Below are 15,160 nucleotides of genomic sequence, written 5' to 3' on the forward strand. Positions count from 1 at the left end.
AGATGGAGCTTGAAGAGGTTTTATTCGTCCTTGTTTATTTCATTTTATTCCAAATCAATTGTTGCCAATATGAGTGTATACCGTCCAGTTACAGTAAACAATAATTCGGTCCATCTTCTCAGTCCGTTCTAAAGAGAGAGAAAGGTTGCCGTTTCACAACGTTGAAAATAAAAATATCGAATTAGGACGCACCGCTAGCGTCACCCTGTGGTGTCTTTTCCACTACAACATATAGGAAATCATACCAGCAGGCCCTATGCGTTCAACATATTTTTTAACAAGACATTATTTTATGTTTGAGGTCACTAGCACAACATTATGAAATGTTTTTCGTTGTTGAGATTATTCCTTTTGCCCAAACCCGATTGTAAACTGCACAAAAAAGTCACTCTATCAACAAAACGTTTCGTTTTCGTAAATAGCTATATAATCCTATCCTAATATACAACAATGCCATTCAAAACTCTTTAACTCTCCCCTAAAACATAAACAAACTTGACACGTTTGAATGTACCGGTATATACTTTTGTTCACATTTGTGCCCTATTACAAATATCTTAGAGCTTAAAGTAGCGGTTAAGTCCTGTAAAAGTGTTCATGGGTTATTCGAGATAACGATTACACAATGAAAGAAACAAAACCAATACTTAATACTGCGAAGTAAAAGGGAAACGGTTTGCAGCCAGTAAACTTAATCCGATTCAAATGGAGTAGTTCAGACGTGGATCAGATGTATCAAAATGTATAGAGATATTCGAAATGAAATATAACACGAAACATATGTAAAGGATGAGTCAAGTTCAATTATTTGTTTCTCTCTCTCGCTCATACTCTCTCTCTCTCTCTCCCTCTCTTTCTCCCCTTCTCTTTTAAAGAACAATGTACTTTTCAAAAAATAAATACACAATAGGAGTTTCAGCAGAAAACAGCCAATACAATAAAATACAACCACTTTGCTGGGCCTACTAAGGCTTGGAAAGTACTCCTTAATAGTCCCTTTTACATGAAACCAGATAAATAACATAAAATGCGACAGAAACAAAATGAAAATCAATCCAAACAGCTTGCCAACATCATTTTTGCCGTTCCATGTATTCCGTTACTCCCCAAGCCTGCACAAAATGTAGTAATTTTATTCATATTTAGTTTCTTTTGTCTTTTATTAGCATATTTGGTATTGGAGTAGTCCAAAAGTAATTGAAAGTAATCCAGTTAAAGTAACCCTACCCAACCCTGTTTGCTAATGCCATCCTCTGGCTGAAAGAACCATTGCAGCTCTTTTCTTGCGCATACAAGTATATGAAATTCTTACACACACTCAAATAAACTCTTTCTTTTTCATCTTTTTAGGGTTTGGGTTGGCGTTTGGACAGTATTTGGGTTATTCATTTAGTCTCTCTGACTTCTCTCGATTTTTTCCCTCTTCACTCCCTTTTTTATCGCTTTTTGTTTTTTGGTTTTGTTTTGACCATCAGATTCTGCGCTCAAAACTATGGGCCCCCATTCCCTCCTCCAAAAATATATAAAATAATTACATGGAGTTGATAAAATCAGCTACACAAGAGCGATTTGAAAAGAGCCAAGACTGTTTTGATACGAAGGATGACAAAATGGAGAAATTGCTTAACGAACAGATGGAAAATAAAAGGAGCTGTAGGATGTGCGGAAAGAAATGGTAGAAATCAAGAAAAACTTAATGGGACTTAAGAACGAGGCGGGGAAATACAGAACGAATTCAATAAAACCCAAGAGATAATCGAGCCATATCAACAGAGCATATGAGAAAATGCTTGCTGTCGGTCACCCCTCTTGAGGGATATGACCTAGATAGATAGATAGATAGATAGATAGATAGATAGATAGATAGATAGATAGATAGATAGATAGATAGATAGATAGATAGATAGATAGATAGATAGATAGATAGATAGATAGATAGATAGATAGATAGATAGATAGATAGATAGATAGATAGATAGATAGATAGATAGATAGATAGATAGATAGATAGATAGATAGATAGATAGATAGATAGATAGATAGATAGATAGATAGATAGATAGATAGATAGATAGATAGATAGATAGATAGATAGATAGATAGATAGATAGATAGATAGATAGATAGATAGATAGATAGATAGATAGATAGATAGATAGATAGATAGATAGATAGATAGATAGATAAGATATGTACTGGTCTTAGTACTTAGTGCATGTCAGTTCTAAAACTCTCCCAAAAAGGAATGTGAAAAGAAAGGAGGCGATCAAACTCCTAACTAAGCACAGACTCAAAGATGCCTGTTACATCTCTGAAATATCAAACAATGTTCCTGTAGTTTCAAGTACCCACATAGGCACAATTCAGGTTTCTTGGTCAAGCTTTGTTACTCCAACTGAAAGTGCATCTCTAAAGAACTTAAACAATGAAATAGCAGATATTGCGGACACAGAATTGTCACCTACCAACTGGTCATTCATCTGACAAATAAGACGACTGGGAGGCATGATGGACTGGCGGACCCTAAGATCATAACGGCTAGGTTGAGCACAAATAACCTGAGCTTGAGGGTCTGGGACAGTCAAGTCTAAACAGTCAGTATTCGGAGTGGCTGTCTCATACGCGTCAGTACCAGTATGTCTTCTTATAGATAGATATAAGAAAATCAACAACGACACAAATAAATGGAAGAAAATATTAAATTCTACAACATAAGGAAGATGATTTTGAACAATGTCCTTGTCTCAATGATTGAATCATCAGTTCAGCCTCGGGCAAGAAATCCTAGAAAAAAAATGGAGACTGTGGCTCAACAGGGGATTTCAGAAATTTCAACATAACAATAAATTGTGTCCTTGTTGACCTCTGCTATCAGTTTCCATCGGGAATAAATAGTCCATCATCGGTTTTGCTACGGGTTTCCGGTCCATTGAAAAAAGCTTGCTATTTTGAAGCTCTTATACTAAAGAGCCAAAATTGTCTACGACAAGAAAAATCTCTCTAAAATCAACGCTTAAATAATCCGAATAGCACATCAAATGAAAACACAAAAACAAAACGAAACAGACTGAAAGGGAGCATCTGGTAGGCAAATTGTAAATTTTTTTTCTTTAAAGAAAAATAATTCTCCTGGATCAGATTAAAACACGGCTGACCAAGAAGTTCAAGAACCTGGACGAACTTGCCAAAAACTGAACACACGTCATGTTGGAATATCTCTCTTTTGCTTTCTTTCCACCTTTTCTTACTTTTCTTTTTTACTCTTTTACAAGATGGGCTTTTGGATTATCCCCCTTTCTTAAGAAATGATTAAATAGCATAGCACCTGATTAAGAGGACAAGAAGGTAAATATCGCTTGATATCCAAGTCCTAATGAACCTCATTTGTTTCAAAGACGTCAAGAAGATAGCTTCTTTATAAACACGGACAAAAGCTGTACAGAAGTATGTAGACCAAATTGAGGACGATGTTAAAAAAGCTTGTTGTTCTTGGGGTAGGATCGGAATGTGACACCAGGTGTAGGTGCAGGGGCTCTGACGGGTTTTGTGCTGAGTGTGAACGGGCCTCCCAAGAAAATACAATACTGATGTCCAGCTTGACCTTGACCTGTAAATATAGTATGCTCATCGGAGCAACAACGGTGTGAGCAACGGCGAGATGGCATTCGGTGAGAGTAAAGCCAAGTGCCATCTTGGTCCTTACCGAATAGACGACACTAGAGGACACCCTTGATCATCTGAGCTGCAAAAAGCAATGGAAGTCAGGCTGGGCACGAGCACTCACCTGGGGTGGTCGGGTTCTTGTAGTTCACGCTTGTCGTGGCTGTCATAGACTTTCTGGATTAGTTTACAGGCTGTGGGCGTCGTTGCTGTCCTGCACTTTCCGGACAAATTTTCAACATGTTACCTAGTGTTTACTATGTTTGTGTACTGTAATGATAGATCTATTTCACCCTGGTCGTCCTGGAAGGGGGATTACCACTTGTGAGGCCCCTTCTCAAGGTTTCTCTTTTTCCTCATGCTGAGGTTTTGAGTTGTTCCTTGCCCGCATGTAGGTTTAAAATCAGGTAATTGTGTCATTGTAATCCTGTGCAGTCCTTTGAGACATTTTTGTGATTAAGGGCTATATAAATAAATGTGACTTGACTTGACTCTCGGTGAACGTCCAATCGCACTTTAATCTGTAACATTTTCACAAGAAAATTCATGTTTGTCACAGGTTTCCTCACATCATGTTGTTGTTAGAGACTGAGTAGGAGAGAGATGTAAAAAGAATAACTTCTCAGAAACCAAAAAATGCTGTATATATTGCGATTCAATAATGAGCTATGGTTTTAATGGATTATCAAATGATTTTTATAATGATGTACGATACGATAATTTGTTTATATGATTCATTGAAGAAGCATCCAGTTATTTTTGGGACGGGTCTCTTATTAGTCTTTGGCTACAACCAGTCATCCCTTTTTTTCTTTTCAGGTGATTGGTTCATTCTGTGATGTGATGTTCATTGCAACATGACTGAAAATAACCTAACTTTCGATAGAAATAAGCTTAATTATTTTGACATACTCGGAAATTAACGGGCCCAGGGTAGGGCGGGGGGGTTGTTAAATCATCCCGCGGGCCGTATGTTTTAAACATAAGCTTTGAACAATTTTAGATGAGCTTTTCAATGGAAAATATTTGTTTCATTTAAAAACAAAAACAAAAACCGACAAACATGTACACACTGTTTGCCCAACTCAAAACTATTGCAGAAAATCCATTTTAGATGTCCGTGAGCGAAGGATCGATGAAAAGATTCCACTGTGATTTCTGCACTTCCTGCCACGTCACAGCGCATGCGCAGCAGGTGACAACACATTTGACGACGTGTACCCGGTGAGTCCAAGTAGTCGGATACCTCCTCGTTCCTCGGACTCAGCTTGCCCCCAAAATCTTCAAAAACGCCTAAAAGGCAGCGACATCATGGGAGGCTCGCAGAGTGTCGAGATACCGGGCGGTGGTTCAGAAGGCTACCATGTCCTCCGGGTGCGTTTATTTTTTCCTGCACATCATGAGTGGTATTCCGCTCTTAGCCTTTAGCCTAGCAATGCGAATTTGCCAGCACTGTGTTAACTAGGAAGGTGGCTGTCAAATTGGGCCTATGCGACAAAGAAACACCAATTTCAATGTTGCAGTCGTGCTTCTGTCATGCATTTGCTGTCACATTGAGACTCCCACATTAAAGCTTGTTAAACCAACTTGTTTGAAACATTACTGTTGCTAAAAGCTACACGCTACGAAGCTACCATGACTGACACCTGCCAGGCTGGTTTGCAGAATGCTGGATTCAAATGGCGTGTGACTCTACTCACCGTGTATTGAAAACACTTTTATAATTTGCTGGAAATGATTGATGTATTAAATAGTAATGCTTTGTTGATGTTATGAGAAAAGATCAAAGCCCAGGAACACCAATCTCCCTCAAAAAGAACACTCTCAGTAAAATTATGATCTTATTTTTCGATTGTTTTCATGCAGAAATGTGCAAAAACCTGATTAGACCTATCCGTTGCCCTCTATTTTTTTGTCTTGTAGGTTCAGGAGAACTCTCCAGGTCACCGAGCAGGACTGGAACCTTTTTTTGACTTCATTGTGTCCATCAATAACACCCGACTTGTAAGTCAACATTCAAGCACGTCAGGGTAAAATGCAAGCTGCAAAAAAAAAAAAAAATCACCTGTGAGCATAGTGAATGCTTTGTGTTCGTCTCAAATGTGTGAGTTTGAAGCTAATAACACCGGTTATGTTTTACCTATCACACTTATTTTGAACACGTTTAAAACATTGTCTTTAAAATTATTCTCTGGCTGCCATCCAAACAGTTTACCTCTCAATAAAGGAAAAGTCGTGCGGAATAGAAGTTGTCTATTTTAGCAGTAATTGCACCTTTGGTTGATTGACATTTTGTTTTTTTACACCCCATTCACCCAAATAATAGGTTACAATCAACCAAAAATCAATGATATTATGAAACAATTGAAAAAACAGAAAGAAAAAAGGGTTGACAGGGAAAAAGCTGTAGCTTATCTCGGTCCCGTGCCCTTGACAGTCTAAACACTTCACAATAATTCAAGTCACGTCGTGATTATCTGTACACCCCTCAATCACAAGGAGTCTCAAAGGGCTGCACAGATCACAGATAACTGCAAACCACAGGCTATTATTACACCATGCCCTGATCTAAAACCTAAATGAGAGTAAGGAAAAACTCAAACCTCAACATGGGGACAAACAATTTTGATATATTGATATAATTTCTTTGTTCCTTTACTTTCCTCTTGCTTAACCTTGTGGTTGGTGTAGTAGTGCTGTTTTGTATGAGTATTTTTACTTTGTTATGTTTATCAGGCCTGCAATAAACTAAAATATTATGGTATGCATTTATGTAAAAATTAGGCAATACATAGGACTTTTCTTGGTAAAGACATAAGTCATAAATTAGACTTTTTTAATATAATTTAGAAAACCAAATAACTAATAGATTTGGTAACTCTTGTCTCTTAATTCTACAGAACAAGGACAATGACACCTTGAAGGACCTTTTGAAAGCCAGTGTAGAGAAACCGGTCAAGATGTTGGTGTACTCCTCAAAGACGCTGGAACTGAGAGAATCCACAGTCACCCCCAGCAACCTGTGGGGGGGCCAGGGTTTACTCGGGGTTTCCATTCGCTTCTGCAGCTTCGAAGGAGCCAATGAGAATGTTTGGCATGTTCTGGTACGTAATCATTACTGTTGTGTCTGTCATGTCGGCCTACGCTCTCTTGTGCTCGATAGGAGGTGGAACCGAACTCACCTGCTGCCCTCGCTGGTTTGAGACCACACACAGACTACATCATTGGCGCGGATACTGTAATGAATGAGGTGGGCTATCGCAACATTCGAGTTCTAGCGTAAATATTCTTATTTTCTCCTGGTCATGATGTGTTTTTGATCCGGTCTAGTCCGAAGACCTGTTCTCGCTGATCGAAAGCCACGAAGGGAAAGGCCTGAAGCTCTATGTGTACAACACAGATACTGACAACTGCAGAGAGGTGGTAATCACACCCAACAGTGCCTGGGGAGGAGACGGAAGGTAATAATACATGTGTCCGACAGGCTGCCTTCATACTTACCGTAAATTCCGGACTATAGAGCGCACCTGGTTATAAGCCGCACCCACCACATTTTGAGAGATTGTCGCTTTTGTACTTACACAAGCCGCACCTGTATATGAGCCGCATGCGCCCAAATTAAAATATGTAACGTAATCATAAAATTGACCCCACCCCAACTTTGAGTCCCGCGATTTTAACTGAACACGAAGTTCACAGTTCAAAAACCACAGCCGGCAAAATAACGGAAAACGATACCGGTAGTTAACATTGGTTGCAGACCTGCAGAGTCCGGGTCCCGTTAAAAGTAATCCAAGGAAAAAAAGTGTATAGTTCCAAAGGTAAGGGTGGGAAAAATATATTCACTATTGTCTGCCGTGTGCACAAACACTCACCGTTACCAGTCCCCACTTCCTGTCATCCCCCGCGTCTGTTATGCCCCTTCTTTTTAATTGGTCACTGCAAGACTTATCAGAATAAGTGTCCAAATTAAATACATTACAAAAATATACAGTTGCAAATACATATTATACATGGTTACACATATTTACAAAGAAAGACGGTACACCGAGAGAGATTTCAAAGCTTTAATAATGATATTATAACTTTCATCCCAAACCGTGCCTGTGAAGGGTAGCAAAATGCTACTAGAAACACGCTCGCAACACAGTGAATTGATCTGTTAAAAAAAACAATCCATTCTTGCAGAAACCACGGTAAACCGTCCTTATCTACCTCCTTATAATTGACGTCATCAAAGTTGTCTTCCCCAGTATGGGTAAGAGACTTTGTCATATAGACGACGTTCCACGCTCCCTTAATCAAAAACACCCTAGCAACACGCTCGCAAGGTAAAGTTTGCGAGCAGTAGCTCTGTTTCCTTCTTTATCGAACTGCTCGATTGCGTTTAGCTTGTAAGCTGCGTCGTGTGCCTTGAATTCGAGCGCCGCTGGCGGCTGTTAGAAAAAATGGTTTGTCCTACTGAAAGAGGATCTGTTGTTCCAGTCTGTGGTCAACCAGTGCTCAGGGTCAGGTTTCTATTCAGGATGTCTCTTTACATGGCTGCATTCATCTTTCCTTATTGGTTGAGTAGTCTGCCAGTTGATGTAACCAAATAACAACCACCAAACTGTTCAAACTTTATCTCATCAGACAAGAGAATTATGTTCTTCATGGTCCAAGATTCCTTCAGATGCCTTTAGGAAAACATCAAGGCTGGATGCATTTCCCTTTTCTAAAAAAAAGTCTTCCCTCTGGCCTCTCTACCACGCAAGCCAGTGCTTGTTGTCCACCTGGGAGGTTTTCTTTTCCACAGAGGGATATTGGAGCTATGACCCCTTTTGGCAGTGCAGTGTAACATTTTCATTTCATTTCAATTATTCATATATTTTAAATTTGGTGTAATGTGACTGCTTCACTGTCCTTAAATTTAAACTTTGAATCTGCTTCAGCCTTTCTGTGTGGAGTTTGCATCTTCTCAATGTGTTTGCATCAGGCATGGGTATGTGAAATTCTGTTGTAATAATCATCAAAATAAATAACTGTTTCAGTGTCCCTAATTGTTAATATTAGAAATAATAATCAATAAAGGAACGTATAGCCCTAAATATAGGGCCTGGGGTCTCCAACTTGGTTGGATAGTTTTTGAGGCTTTTCCCCCATTTTTTTTTCCTTCTTTGCATTTGTTAGTGTAGTACAAAAAGGCCTTTTATAGGTACAGTCCAAATGCCAACCTCAAACCCCAAGAAAGATGAAAAAAGAAGAGTGTCTGAAAGATGCATGTACTTGCAACATGAGGAGCTTGACAGGCGGCAATGATGACACAAGCCAGAAGATGGCGGCTGCAAGTGAAAAAAAGTTCCAAATTAGACCCTCTTTTAAGCAGTTCAGGATAATAAGAAAAGATGGTTTCCAATCAGAAGAAACATTTCGGACGAGGCTGGTCATAAACAAACCGAAGGGACGAATTGTTCTGTGTATAGCTAATATTGTTAGTAAATGTGGCTTTTCCTTAAAAATATGCAATATCTCATAGTCTTGTGCTTTGGAGATTTGAACTTTCAGGTAAATCAAGTTGAACTTAAGGTAACCCTCTTCACAATCATTTAGTTAAAGCAGCAAATTACATTTGTTCTTTTAGTTTTAAAGGTACTGTTGCATCATAAAATTCAAATTCGATTGTAACATTTGTTGAAGAAAACATGACTAAAATCAAACAACGTTGGTCTATGGAGGGCGAAAAAAATGTGTTGGCTGTTGTGAAAATCACGATGAGAATAATGAAGACGGACATCAATGATGTTCGATTTTGCTTGATTACAGCCTTGGCTGCGGGATTGGCTACGGATACCTCCACAGGATTCCCACTCGGCCTTTCGAGGAGGGTAAGAAGATCAGCTTCCCTGGGAACGCTTCTGGTGAAGCTGTGGGTCCCCTGAAGGATGGCTTCACAGAGGTGAATCATTCGTTTTCAACTTTTACAAGAATTGTTGTGGCTGCTGCAAAAATCCTCACGGTGCTCAGGTGCAGTTGTCGGCCGTGACTCCGCCTCACGCCACTCCCGCAATCCCTACCGGGTTAGAGAACTCGCTGTCAGGCCTGTCCATCAGCACAGCTCCCCCCACCATGCCTACCGAATTGCAGACGGGTAAGCTCTTGTCTGTTTCGCGGATTTCGATTGTTCTGTCCTTTTTTAGTAAATACATACCATCTTTCTACATACCTGCCTCCATGATAGCATTGGCTGTGTGTTTTTTGCTGCTGAACAGAATGCGTAACAATCCGTAACGTATCAATACTGCAAAAAGTAAACCGCAATACAGCGAGGGATTATTATATTCCAAATTGAAAATCCATGCACGAATAAGCATACTTTTTATCATTTTTGCAACCCTTACAGTAGTTTTGTGCCTTATAATCCGGTGCACCTTATATATGACAAAGTATCACAAAAGATTATTTTGGGGGTGTGCCTTATAATCGGGTGCGATTCATAGTTTGGAAAATACAGTACTTACTCTGGCTTGCCTCTCCCTCACTAGGTTTGCCTACGGTCCCCCTTCTTCCTTCTTCCAATCCGTCCCTCGTGCCGCTCCCCGCCCTGAATCCCGCCGCAGCCAACTTCAACCCTGCCACCACGCTACCAGGTGAGTCCTTTCATTGTGCATTGTCTCTAATATGAAGTCGAAGGAACGGTAGTAACTCGGGAGGTAAAGCACTCGTCTTGGAATCAAGAGGTCGCAGGTTCGATTCCCGGCTCCTCTGTGTTATATGTCGAAGTGTCCTTGGGCAAGACGCTGAATCCCTAATGCTCCTGATAAGCAGGTAGTTGGCTTGCATGGCTGACGCTGCTATTGGTTAGTTAGTGTGTAAATGGGAAAGGTGTGAAGCACATTGTAAAGCACTTTGGGAGGTCTTCATTGACTTGAAAAGTGCTATATAAATTCAGATTTGACTTTCATATCCATTATAATTTTTTTTTTTAGGTTTGATGCCCCTCCCAGGTGGTTTACCGCCTCTCCCCAACCTTCCCAATCTCAATCTTCCGTTACCGGACCTAGGCGCCATCTCCATAGCAGGCACCGGCCCATTACTGCCCTCAGCAAGCTCAGGTACACCAGTTATCTTTTCGGCATCCTGACTCAATCAGAGTTGGTCAATTGCACCCTAGTTGTGTTACTTTGACTTTCTTCATCACAACATTTGATTTACTTCCAATGGCAGATAATGTTACCCTTTTTAAAAATGTACATACTTTTGCCACGATTAATAAATTAAAACAAAAATCGACATCAGTGAAAGTGAATGGAAAGGAGTAGCAATAAAGGTCTTCTTATCTTCTCTTTGTAACTCAACTACAAAGTTTTAGTAGAGAAAATACATTCACAACATCTTCCTCACAAAAGACAACAATTAGTTTTCAAAACAAATAAATAAAATCTCTCAGTAGGCTGTTTGGTCAAGTGGCTTAAATTTCCTTTTTGTATTTCCTTTTCAAATTTGTGTTACTAATGTATTTTAACACTAGCTTAATGAAACGATACAAGTTCATTGCGTAATTCTTAAATTAAACAGATTGAGGTTTTCCTCAAATTTTGTTTCTGTATCTTCTTAAAGGGACTCTGTCGCTGTAGAGTGCAGTGCAACGAAAAACGAGTGCTAAAAAACACAAGGGAGAATACAAACTACGGAGACTTAAAGTAACCAAAAGGCAACCCATTAGGTTTTTGGGTACCCATGACAGCAGATGGAGAGACAATTATGGCAGATTGATGAGGCTCATGTTATGTAAAATTAATGCAAATGTATACAACTACGATTATATTTAGAAAATGCACGTTTATATAGTTCATGTATTCTTCCTTATCTAAATCAATATTGTTTTTCATGAATGATTTTTGTTTTTTACTAGGAGGCACTAAATCATTCATTTTGCAATGTCTTTTAGGTTACACATGCCTTTTCAAAGCATTTGTATACCAAAATTGCATATATTGGTATTATATTTAAATATGATTTAGCAAAGTAATACTCAACATACATTTTTTGAAAAAAATATAAAATACGCATTCCATTTTTTTGAAAAACTAGTATGGAAAAGGGACATTTTACTTTCAATTACTGCATTTTTCTAACTGTACTTTTTACAATGTGTTTATCATTTACGGTTGAGCTGATGCTTTTTCTTTCAATATCATCTAACTTTAGAGTATAATTTGCATGTTTAAGTGGACACTGTGTAATATTTGACCACTAGATGTCGCTGTATCGTGTAGTGCCACCTAAAATGAGTGCTATAGAGCACAATGAAGATTACAAACTATGAGTGACCAAATTCTACCGTTTTTGGTCTCAATTCTTTACTCAGCCTTTCACAAAGTTTTTTTTATTTTTATTTTTTATTACCCTTATCAGAAAAATAACGGACATTAATGTCTGCTCCTTCTAGGTGAGCGTCAATTCATGCAAAACTAATACACATTTCTTGATCTATAAGGAGTTTTAATAAATGCACATTTATATGAAAGTATTTTTGCTCATTATTCAAATCAGTGTTCTTTTGTTTTTCTTATGAAGTTCTTTACCACTAAGATTCGCTAAATCGGGGGTCTCAAAAGAGCACAGCTGAGGTGCTCGCGAGCTTGTTCCGAATATAGTTCACTAGTGCTGGGTCATTGTGATTCATCAGTAAAATGCTTTTTTTTTTTTTTTTTTTTTTTTTTAATGGTTGACTGAGTTTTATTTACCCTACTTCCAATAATTATCCTGGTAAGAATGTAGTAACAATAGAAATGCATATCAAACAGGTAGCCCTTTGCACTAATTAGTGACCAAAAGTAGCACAAGACTTAAATAAGCGGGAGGCCCCTGTGTTAAAGCCCCAGTGTGTAATATTTAACCACCAGATGGCACTGTGTTCTCTAATGCAACAAAAAACAGTCCCAAGAACAGCGTAGCAAGATGCCAGACAAATAGATACGGGTAAATAGTCATACAAATATTGGTATGAAACCTTATGTTTTTTGCGTAATATTTAAATCAACGTTTTGTTGTTTTCATACTGAATTCGTTTTTTTGGACCACTAGGAGGAACTAGATATTACACACTGTCCCTTTAAACAATACAAGATGTCCTTTTATGCCAGCATTTGCCTATATATTGCAGTCTCTTAATACCCTCTAACGGTAAAAACGAGGTACTGCATCTGAGGCAGTAGTGCAAATCTTCAGGATAGGAATCTGTGCAGCTTTAGCATCATGACGCTCATAAACTCAACAAGACAAAATGATTTAAATTGTAATTTTTTTGTAACAAGTGATTCAATATCCCCTCCTCTTGAATCGTAGTTCCCCCTCTGGCGGCTCCGTTAAACATTCCCGGCCTGGCCCCTCTGCCTCCTTTGCCTGCGATGCTGCCCTCCCAGTTGACTCCGCTCCTGCCTCAAAGCGTGGCCCCCCTGCTACCCACTTCCAGTGTCCCGGGGGTCGAGACCATGCCCGCGGCCGACCTCGCAAACACCACGGAACCGCAGCCGGAGACGACGTTAACGTCCTCGTAACCTGCGAACGGATGGCCCCCGACCGTCCGACCAAAATACACACGAGGCGGTTACTCTTTTCTCTCCTGTCTGCCTTTCGCCCTTTAGTTTTCTATTTATTTAGCCGAGAGGGACCGGGTTTCCAAGCGCGAGTGACTCGTTCGAAGACTACAAAGGAGTGGTTCGATTGCAGTGGAGCAGGTCGCACTGCAGCTTGCCAATAACTCTTTGCGGTTTACTCCTGCGTGGTCCTTTCATCGCTCTCCTGCTGTATCATTCTTTTGAGGAATAGCCATGTATTCGAATGACTAACAGTCATTCAATCTTTTTTATATTATGTTGGTTGAAATTAAGCCTTTCATTTTCTGCAATCATGTAAACAACATTATGCGCCGTTATACTAATTTTGGTTTGTACATTGTACATTCGATATATAAAATACTCAATAATTAAAACACTCCGCCTAGCCCTGTAGTTCTATCATTTAGCAGTGCATCATTATAGTCATGTTTATTTGTATAGCCCATAATGAAAGTGCTGCACAGACCACAGATTTTTGCAAACACCAGACTATTATGACACCATCCCCTGATCTAAAACCTACATGAGGGCGAGGAAAAAACAAAAAACTTCAACATGAGGAAAATGAAGAAACCTTAAGAAGGGACTGCACATGAAGTAATTCCCCATCCAGGATGACCAGGCTGCAATGGATGTTGCAATAACAAATAATACACAGATATTGTCAACATGAAATACAGGTCATTCGTAAGCTCTAAAATATAAGTGTGTTATAAACCGAGATTAAAACGGTTCCACTGAGGATGCAGATCAAATCTCAGGGGGAAGAGCATTTCGCAGCACCGGGGCCAGAATGGAGAACGCTCTCGAACCTGCGGAACTCTTCCTGGCACTTGGGATCACTAGTAGACAGCATTTTCAGAGCAAAGGCTCCAGACCGGAGCATAGGGGGTGAATTAAATCTGAAAGATATGAGGGAGCAAGTTTGTGCATGATATGGTAAAATACCAACAGAACCTTAAAATCACATCTTAAGCTAACAGGGAGCCAATGCAGGTTAGCTAAAATCAGGGTAATGTGATCAAACTTTCTTGTTTTCGCTAAAAGCCACGCTGCACCAGCTGAAGGCTCGTGATTTTGGACTTCGGGAGACCGGAAAGCAGTGCATTACAGTAATCGAGACGGGAGGTAACAAACGCATGAATTATAATCACCGCATCTGACTGACACGGCATAAGGCGAATTTCAGCAATGTTGCGAAGATGGAAAAAAAGCTGTTCTAGTAATATTCTTAACGTGTGTTTGAAAGGACAAATTGGGGTCAAATGTGACACCTAAATTTTTGACTGAGTCAATCTGGGTGATAATACATTTGTCAATGTTCTGAGCAGTTTTTGAGAACAAGTCACAGCATTTAGATGGACCAACGACTAACATTTCTGTCTTTTCAGAGCAAACAGTTGCGTGACATTCATTTACCTCAGTGAGGCACGACTCCAAATTTCCAGTTTAGTGTGGCAGATTCCTCCATTGGAAAATATAGTTGAGTGTCATTTGCGTAGCAATGGAAACTGATATATTTGTGAATAATGTCACCTAAATGCAGAAAAGGGGGCCAAGTACTGAACCCTGCGGGACACCACAGGTAACACTAAAGGGCTCAGATGTAAATTCCCCATTTTTAACACAGAGCGTCCTATCTGAGGTACGATTTGAACCATAAGAGGAAGGTTCCTGAGAGACCATTCCATTTTTTTCAACCGGTCTACTAAAATATGGTCCACAGTGTCAAAGGCAGCAGTAGATCTGCCGTTCAGTTAAAATGGAGAAGGTAGCGGACTGGTACTGGGCTGAACCAAAAAAGTTATTTTTGCTTATGCTGTATATAACTCACTTTTGTTTTACCTACAAAAGAACTTAGTTTGGATGTGCATCATACACAAGGTTTGGTGGTAGTATTA

General features: G+C 39.5%; 1 protein-coding gene across 2 annotated transcripts; it reads left to right on the forward strand.

The window, feature by feature from the left end:
* The first annotated feature begins 4,833 nt into the window (after nucleotides 1-4,833).
* gorasp2 (golgi reassembly stacking protein 2) lies at nucleotides 4,834-13,644 on the forward strand. 2 transcript variants are annotated; one of them, XM_088334669.1, is made up of 10 exons: nucleotides 4,834-5,034; nucleotides 5,584-5,664; nucleotides 6,561-6,764; nucleotides 6,824-6,910; nucleotides 6,991-7,121; nucleotides 9,463-9,595; nucleotides 9,670-9,787; nucleotides 10,182-10,286; nucleotides 10,626-10,751; nucleotides 12,988-13,644. In XM_088334669.1, exons 1-10 carry the CDS (start codon nucleotides 4,972-4,974, stop codon nucleotides 13,197-13,199), a joined length of 1,260 nt encoding a protein of 419 aa, XP_088190795.1. In that variant the 5' UTR covers nucleotides 4,834-4,971; the 3' UTR covers nucleotides 13,200-13,644. The 2 variants fall into 2 exon arrangements, with proteins under 2 accessions (XP_088190795.1, XP_088190786.1); XM_088334660.1 differs by having other exon boundaries at nucleotides 4,836-5,034; nucleotides 9,664-9,787.
* Nucleotides 13,645-15,160: the final 1,516 nt, after the last annotated feature.

The sequence above is a fragment of the Urocampus carinirostris genome, chromosome 1 (genome assembly GCF_059441175.1).
Source record: "Urocampus carinirostris isolate Australia breed hairy pipefish chromosome 1, RoL_Ucar_1.0, whole genome shotgun sequence".
In the NCBI taxonomy this organism is placed as follows: Eukaryota; Metazoa; Chordata; class Actinopteri; order Syngnathiformes; family Syngnathidae; genus Urocampus; species Urocampus carinirostris.